The following is an 8,811-nucleotide window of genomic DNA, read 5'->3' as shown; positions in this document are numbered from 1 at the left end:
CTAGTCCCCCCCTCTCTCCTAATTTTCTAAGAGAAAACTTTAGAGTCCCCCTAATAAAAAATAAATAAAATAAAAAAAAAAAAAAAAACATTTTAGCCCCTCCTCAACACTAAAAGAAACCTATTCTCCCTCTTTTTTATTTACTTTTTATTCCATTTTTTGCTTACTATTTAAAATTTCACCTCTCTCGAATTACCAATTTACCCCTACTTATTAGCTAAGAACAGCTTGTCCTATGAATAGCTGCTTGGGGCCCAGGAAAAATTTGATGTCAACTACCGGTCGATAGGTGGTAAGTCGTGTCGATGCGTGCTAGCATAACCCGCACAACTCTATCACCATGGCAATCAGCAAGTGGCGGGTAGTGCCTTTACACATTAGCAGATGCCGCACGACACCGATCTCCGTGCAAATCGGCAAGTGCCCTGTTAGGTCGATGCACGTTAGCAAAACTTGTATGGGCACCATTCATGTGTTGATCGCGAGTAGTGGGTGTTTGAAGGATATATTCGACCAACTGCCTCCCTATCGGCCCTTGGTCCCTCTGGTGGCACTTCGGTGGCTGAGCATCTGGAAGTGGTACTTCAAGAAGTGGTGATGTGAATAGTTGAATCAGATTTCTGCACAATGAGTTTGTCTCCAACACTTGGAGTTGCAAAGCATGCAATTTTGAATTTGTGACAGGTGCACCAGGGTCGAGCTACCCTAGCCGTGGAGGAGGAGGAAGGATGTTCATTGGTCATGAGATGCTGGTGGTTTCTTGGGATTCTTAATTATTGGTCTCTACCTGGTGGTCAAACATAAGGTCAAACTCTTCAAGATCAATGCCAACGAAACATAAGCTCTTTCTCGTAGCCATTAAAAGAATGATACTAATTTTGCATTTTGGTTTTTTACGAATGACGCTAATCTATTGGGGCGAGAAATCGTTCTAGGCTTCTAGTGTCTGCAAAGAGGAATAGAAAAAAGAGAGCGAGAGTTGGGCTGATCCAGTGGGAGACCTTTTGATGTCTAAGTCAGATCTCTTTGCAAACAATGTAGTTTAAGAGTAATGAAAAATTATTGATCCCTGTGACCAGGAGCTTACCTAGGTATTTATAGCTGAAGAATGGCAGTCATAGAAAGTCCCAATTTGGTAGCAGTCCCAGAACTGGTCGGAGTCCAAACTTGGTAGGATTCCAGATATGGTAAGAGTCTAGATATAGTTGGAATCGTATTTAGATTGTGCATAGGTAGGAGGTATCTCGACCAGTGAGGGATTCCCTTTCCTCTCAAGGACGTCTTAGAGTACTATTAGGTGATCTTTTCCGTTTGGGAAAGATCTGCTCCTTACTTGGAGGTTACATATTTGATTAGGAGTGAGTAAATTTCCTTTGTCTATGGATTCTCTGAGTAATGGTGGTTTAGTTGCACGGTAGACGAGCTACGAATGTTGATCCCCTTTTGATCTTTAGCTAAAGGTCTCCTGAATGCCCTCGAGTAGGTCGGTCGCTTGGTTGCACCTATGAGTGGTTCAATCATGCAATAGTCGAGCCACTGATCCAATGATCTTGTGATAACTAATCCGTAGGCTAGTCCTGGTCCACCTTTCCTAATCTCTAAATTTGGTCCAGTGGTTTGGGTCCAACAATTCGACCCTGCCCCATCTGTTTCTTGTGATACCCTACTTTCTAAACCCGGTCTAATTACCCGTATTGATTTGGTTTTAATCATACGGGAGCTGAACCGGGGAGAATCGATGCAAGAACCATATGGAATATGTAGCAAGAGTGACCTTGAACTCAGGTTGGCCTGACATGATCGAGCGGGTACTAAGTGTAATATGTGCACCCGAGCCTTACACTTGCATATACCACGAGGCGTTGTACAGGAGTAAAGGCACGTACTAGTATTTGTGGGTGCCCACATAATTTAATTATGTGTGGGAGTTTATTCCCATTAAAGTCCAAGTGGAACATTAACAAATGGGCTGACTGGAAGGTAAGACACTGGGGGCTGATAAACCCACCTAAGATATACCCACATGATATATCCACCTGACATATACCCACCTAAGATATAACCACTTGAGAGGTACCCACCTGTGGCACCCACCTATGACTAAAAGATATTTTGGGGGCGTAGGTATAAAAAGGGGAGATATTTATTGCTTTTCTCCCTCACAGAGAAAGAAGAAAAGAACAGGAAGAAGAAGAAGAAAGAAGGGAATCGACCATAGAGTTTCACCAGAGCCGGATCTTGACATTTTGAGACTGGAATGATGATTAGGTTGTTGGGTTCTTCGATTTGAGGTAGGTATTGTACAAATTCCAAGGATTCTTAGGAAAACCCTTTTTCTTAAACCCTCTTTTGATTTTTGGGGAAAACTCCACTTGAATCTTGCTAATCCTACTTGGGTAATCGACTTTAAGGTCTAATGGAAGATGTATACAATGATTTTGAAGGATTTGAAAGGAGTGTTGGTGGAGATCTAGAGTTTTTGAGAGTTCTTAAGCTAAAGAAGTGAAATTGGGGTTTCATTGGTGTTCTTGAGAAAAGAGGTAAGAATCCCCTTTTTTCTTTTGATTTGATCTTAGATCTAGATTGTGGATATATGAGTGGACCTTAGATGAGGGATTGGCATCTCTGGATCGACCCCAAATGATTTTCCCAAGCTGGAGAGAAGATGGGAAGATGACAGCGAAATTCTCGTTTCATGACTGGGGTGTCACACCGGTCCTGTGTGTCTAGAACTCAATTTTGAGTCTTTGGCCTAATCGGCGGGTCTCAGACTCCCCTGTCATAGTCTCAGACCCACTTGTCAGGCCAGAATGCCCAGAATGGGCCCAAATTTGATGGATAACTCCCATTTATCATTCTAAACCTGATTTGAGTGTTCAATCATGATGATTTTGACCCCAAAATAGTGAAGTGATAAATCATTATGTTTATGATAGGTTATAGTCGTTATACGCATACCCACACATCGGATCTCCTACGTACCGGGTGCAAGCACTGCTTACTTATACAAGTAAGTGAGGAGTGGACTTTGATTTAATTTCAGAGTGTTTATACATCACTTAACATGTGTTAGTTTAGCTATGTCATCATATCACTTGTGTGTAGACTAGACATCACGTATACCATATCACTCATTGTATGTGCATTTACATAATATGCTATGCTTTGATTTTTGTTTGAATATTCATTACGTCTTGATGCATGTGATAGAGAAATCTCATTTGGACATGATGTTTATACTAGATTAGATGACATACCCTGCTTGAAAACGAGTGCATGGTGGCTCGTGGAATAAGACGCGGTGCCATCATGTAATTGTATTATGCTTATATAGAGACATACTGCTAGGATAGATATACCCCTTTGTGCTACGACCCTTCCCAATAAGAGTTTACATGTTGGGTTACCATTGAGGGGAAGCATCAGGTCGCGCTTGTCGGACTCCTGCAGCGGTTAGTAGTACGCATGACTGATTACTATGAAAGTCGATAACCCCAACGGTATATTCAGAGGGTCGATCGTACTGTTTTTTATTTCTGGTAGAGTCATCCATTTACTTTCTTTCATTTAAAATATCGAGAGTCGGCTTGCATTTAAATTTTGGCACCAACGGTGGGCCTTCTCTGATAACCCTATGGGCGTATTGCGAGATGGGGTTCACGGCTCGTACTCTAGGTATATGCGTACTATAGTTGTGAGTAGCACGAAACCTATGACTTAGTAATGTTGTTTAGGTGGATATGCTTAAAATGAATTGCATATATATAAGTGCATTTGTTTTGTGACTGCTTGTGTAATCTTTCTTTCCACTTACTGGGCTAGTGAGTTCATCTCATGTGCACAACTCTTTTTATGTAATTTTACAGATTACTCGCCTGAAGATCTGGAGCCAGGTACCACTGTGGAGTTTCCTTCCGAGGACTGGTGGGTCCTTGATGAGTTCAAGCACGGTGCTGATTGCACGTGTGAAGATTGTGCTGCATAGCAACAGTGACTCTAGATTTATTCTTTTTTATTCTTTTGATGTACCCTTTTGATGACTTGATGCTTAAATTGTTATATTCTTGTGTATATATAATGCCTTCGGGCCCCATATGTATATAACTATTATAACTCAATTTGTGTATCAAGTATTTGGGAAACAGTTACTGGTATTAATATGAACAGGTTTTTCGCTGAAAGTATATGTCTTATCTTAGTTTAGTATATGTATGATGTATAGTGATTACTGCATTGTTGATCCTAACAAGTTTGTGAGTTAATCAAAGTTAATGCAGTCATAGGATCGATTCTACGAGAATGGGGTGTGACATTTCGAACCTTGGTTCCACGTGTTGACATGTCACTGTAACAGTATTTTTTAACCATAACAGAGTGGAACTGATTTTAAGCAAAAGATTGTTATCCGCATAGCCCCTACATCACATGGGGCCAATAAGAGTACACTTAGGAGCATCAACAAGAACGTGATTTCTATTTATTAGGGATAGGGTGGAATGATAATTGTGTGCCTTTATGTCTCTGGTTGAGATTTGATGGGTTTAATTAGGGAAGAGAAGGCCTATGAAGCAAAGATATGCTAGTATAATAGGATTGTTGGTTTTAGTAATCTATGTCGAAATGGCCGATCTGTATCGATATTAGCAAGGGCTGACACCGATCTATACCGATATTGGCAGAGGGTGATGCCGAATCTGGACGAACCTTGAGTCTAGAATCAGTATCAAATCAAGGGCAAAAATGTAAATACAAAACCTCAAATTTTTTTAATGAAAACTGTCTAATCTGGCCTGACCCAGATCAGGGCAGTACCGATTACCTTGGTGGATCATTCTAGATTGGAAGTTTGCTGTCACAATTTGAGCTAAGGATAGATGGGCTTGGTTTGATGCCGCTACAACCTGGTCCAATAACTGATGCTACTTTTGGGTTTGACTTGAAAGTATGTGATCATTTGAGAAATTGAGATGTATTGGGGACGTCATTATAACGTATGTGTGTGCTGGCGCGATAGGAGAGAAGTTGCCACTGCTACAATGACGGTTTTAATATCATCTCAGTTTTAAAGTACGAAAATCCAATAACCTAACCAACTCTTGCCAAAATCAACCAAATCCATGTGATGACAATGAAAGCGGCGGAAAAGCAGAGGATTGATGGCTGAAATGCAAAAAGGAAGGTCCAACAATTCATAAAATGTGGTATTTTTTAAGTATATAATTAGATTTCATTAAAAAGGAAGGTCCAACAATTCATAACAATGTGGTACTACTAATGACACTTGTAGTTTTTTTTTTAGGTGATGGGAAAATTATCTCAATTTATAAATTTTGACTCCTACAATGATGTAATATTCCCTTCTTCCTTTTTAATGAAATCTAATTATTTTAAAAAAATAATAATAATAAGATGAAGACTGGAAAAGCATTCCATCCCATCGAGTTCGTTCATAAAATTATTTTGATACTTTTCAAAATGGACATACATTGAATTTTCACATATACATGCATGTGAAGATTCAGAGTATTTTCTTTTTTATAAATAAATTTTTACAAAAAAGAATGTGTAATACACACGAATTCCAAATTATAAGTTTGAAGAAGTCATAAAATGGAAATTGTCTAATCATTCCTACATGTTAAGGACCAAAAATTGGCCAATCATTTCTACACGTCAAGGACCAAACCCTCTTGGCATAGGAGTTAGCTGAATTGTTTCACCTAAAAAATACCTTATTATTCTAAACCTGATGCCAAATAAACAATAACTTAAATAATAAGAATCATTTTAATTGATGGATCAGGGTGCACCCCTCGATGAGAATAGAAGACTATTAGATGGTGCAAAGAATTCATTTTCGACTTTTATTAACGTGCTCCAAAAAAAAAAAAAAGAATGAAATTCCTACCTGGTATTACACACTTGGCTTAAAATCAAATAAAAATTAAGGGACTGACCAGCATAGTGGATTAGTTTTATTGAGCAACCGTAAAATACAATATCTCCAAAAACCAAAAATAATAACCGTAAATGTTTAATAAAAAAGAATTACAACGTCATATATATGCCTCAAGGAAGAAGCTAGAGAAAAAAAAAAAAAAAAAAAAGACAGAAAATCATCTCTAGATACGGTGATGATGTATACAAAACAAAGTCCTAATAAAAGAAAGCGATGACAGTGGATAGCAGAAGAAAAGAGAAGCCGCCAACAGTGAGAGACGAGGCAGAGCTGGGTGAAGAGGTGGGTGAAGTTCCAGTAGGGGTTGTTGGGGTTGTTGAACTTGAAGGTCCTGGTGACGAGGTGGGAGTGGGAGTGGGAGTGGGAGTGGTGCCATTAGTGGAGCCAACGGTGATTGCCAGCTTCTGGTTATTTTCACAGTGTTGACCAAAGGTGCAGATGTAATAGTGATCTCCTGTTGAATTAATGGTGATTTTTGCTGGGCCTGTGTTTATGATGCTCCCGATGGGGTTCCCCTTGGTGCAGGAAGTATAATCAGCCTTTGAGACCACAGCCACGTCGTGCGAACCAGTTTGAAAATTAAACTCTGCACAACAGTATCAACACCAAATTAATTAGGAAATAATCTCAAAAATAAACAGAATGCATCAGAAGCTCATAGACAATTAATGAAGAACCCATTAATTAGATCAAGTTTTCTAACTAATTTTGGGGCAAGATGAGTTCAAACAGAACCAAAACCCATGAATCAAAGGGAGATGGAAACAGAGGAAGCTAGAAGAAAACAGAGTACAGAGAGAGAGAGTGAATAGCCCATTAATTAGCTCAGGTTATCTAACAAATTTTGAGGGAACCAAACGAAGATAGAAACAGAGGAAGCTAGCAGAAAACAGAGTACCCTGAGAGAGAGAATGGATAGCCCAGTTATTAGCTCAGAGAGATAATGAATAGCCCATTAATTAGCTCAGGATTTCTAAGAAATTTTGAGGGAACCAAAGGAAGATAGAAACAGAGGAAACTACCATAAAACAGAGTACTGTGAGATTGAGGGAGAGAGAGAGCCATTAATTATCTCAAGTTTTCTAAGAAATTTTGAGGTGAAGATGGGTTCAAAACCCAAAACAGTGGAAACTACCAGAAAACAGAGTAGTGAGAGAGTGAGAGAGTGAGAGAGAGAGAGAGAGAGAGATCTCACCTAGAATATCGTCGACGCTGAAGGTTTGGCTCGCAGCCCAGTTAACATAAAAGGAGCTAGATGAAGGAACAGTCCATCCTGAAGTGTCTCCGACTATGTGGGTTTTCGCGGCGGCTCCCTGAAGCAGAGCTACTACAATGAGCACGCATCCAAGAAAACAACCCATGTGAGAAGCCATCTTTTCTTCTATACTTCCTTGTGTTCACCAGGTCGTCCCTTTTAAGTCTTTATGTATTGTTAAGGAACTTGGGACTACAAAAATGGTGTATCAAGATTGAGTTTTTATAGATGGGATTGAGAGAAGCTTCGCTTGGAGATGTAATAATGCCTTAGCGTTTAGATGAATGCCACGTGGTGTTGGTGTGAACATTCATATTGAAGAAAGACTTAGAAAGTGGAGAGTAAGGAAGGAACTTTGGGAAAGGGAAGACAAATTAAAGAGGACAAAGAAGTTGCTAAATTGTCACCGAAGACCCACCAAACCCTGACCCTGTGCCGTTGACGGACTAATTCTTCAATTTTCCAAAATCAGAGAGAGAGAGAGAGAGAGATATGGAAAAGTCTCTTCAACTAATCCTTGCATAGGTTGGTTCCTTTCCTCCCCATAGAGTTTGGTCGGAGGTTCTCACGCTGCCTGGCATGACAAGAAAAGCTGATACTCTGGAATTTGGATCAGCGAAGGTTTTAGGATTTGTGTCTTCTTGTACTGAAAATCCTCTGTTTCTCTTGTGTTTTTTCTTTGTTAACGACCCTGTTTAGCTTTTCTTTCTAATCTTTTAATATATTAAAACGGAGAAGAAGGATCCAATTCAGAAATTGTCATTAAGGCGGAAATTGCTCCCTTCATCTGTTATTTTCAAATCCTAAGAAAAGGAAAGAAAGAAACGTGCTTCTTCTTCTCTCTCTCTCTTTCGTTTTTTTTTTCCCCTCTACTTTCTTCTCTTTTCTAACGCGGTAATGACCGACTTGGGGCATTAAATTGACCCCAAGGCCCAAACCCCATTCTAATGTACAAACTGGATAAAAATCCTCTGCAATTCTCATCTTGTGCAATTGTGTGCAATACCCCCTGCAGAGGTTGACACGTGTACAATGCCAAATAAATGGTCTAGATTCGTCCTCCATTGATACAACCCTAAACTAATGGTTCATCAACTTAAACCAAACCATATCAGAGAAAACCGATTAGGTTCAGATCAATTTGAAATAAAATGTATGAGAGTTTCCTCTCTCTCTCTCTCTCTCGATCGATTCTCCTTCTCCGTCTGAAATCGTTCTGCCCTAACCCTCTCTTTCACTCCCAGCTCCTTGCTCTCTCAACTCCCTCTCCTCTCTCTCTCTCTCGATCGATTCTCCTTCTCCGTCTGAAATCGTTCTGCCCTAACCCTCTCTTTCACTCCCAGCTCCTTGCTCTCTCAACTCCCTCTCCTCTCTCTCTCTCTCGATCGATTCTCCTTCTCCGTCTGAAATCGTTCTGCCCTAACCCTCTCTTTCACTCCCAGCTCCTTGCTCTCTCAACTCCCTCTCTCTTTGTTACGAATCTCTCCCTCTCTGCCCTAACTCTCTCTTTCACCTAACGGCGAGCTACTGCACTAACGTTTCTTGTTCACTCTCTGCGAGCTGCTGAGTCTCCTCCTCACTCGATGCTCTCTGCAAA

The 8,811-nt window shown here is 40.2% G+C and overlaps 2 protein-coding genes across 7 annotated transcripts in view; both read right to left on the bottom strand.

The window, feature by feature from the left end:
* Positions 1-8,811, bottom strand: part of LOC122079168 — a 65,867-nt gene that overhangs the window by 44,972 nt on the left and 12,084 nt on the right. The window lies entirely within an intron of this gene.
* Positions 5,945-7,428, bottom strand: LOC122079170 (umecyanin-like). Its single transcript, XM_042645431.1, has 2 exons — positions 7,155-7,428; positions 5,945-6,545 (listed from the first exon to the last, which is right to left on the bottom strand). The coding sequence occupies exons 1-2, from the start codon at positions 7,330-7,332 to the stop codon at positions 6,157-6,159; spliced, it is 567 nt and encodes a 188-aa protein (XP_042501365.1). The 5' UTR covers positions 7,333-7,428; the 3' UTR covers positions 5,945-6,156.

This window comes from Macadamia integrifolia, chromosome 5, assembly GCF_013358625.1.
Source record: "Macadamia integrifolia cultivar HAES 741 chromosome 5, SCU_Mint_v3, whole genome shotgun sequence".
In the NCBI taxonomy this organism is placed as follows: Eukaryota; Viridiplantae; Streptophyta; class Magnoliopsida; order Proteales; family Proteaceae; genus Macadamia; species Macadamia integrifolia.
Note: the sequence above shows the minus strand (reverse complement) of the source record. Positions and strands in the feature narration are given on the sequence as shown.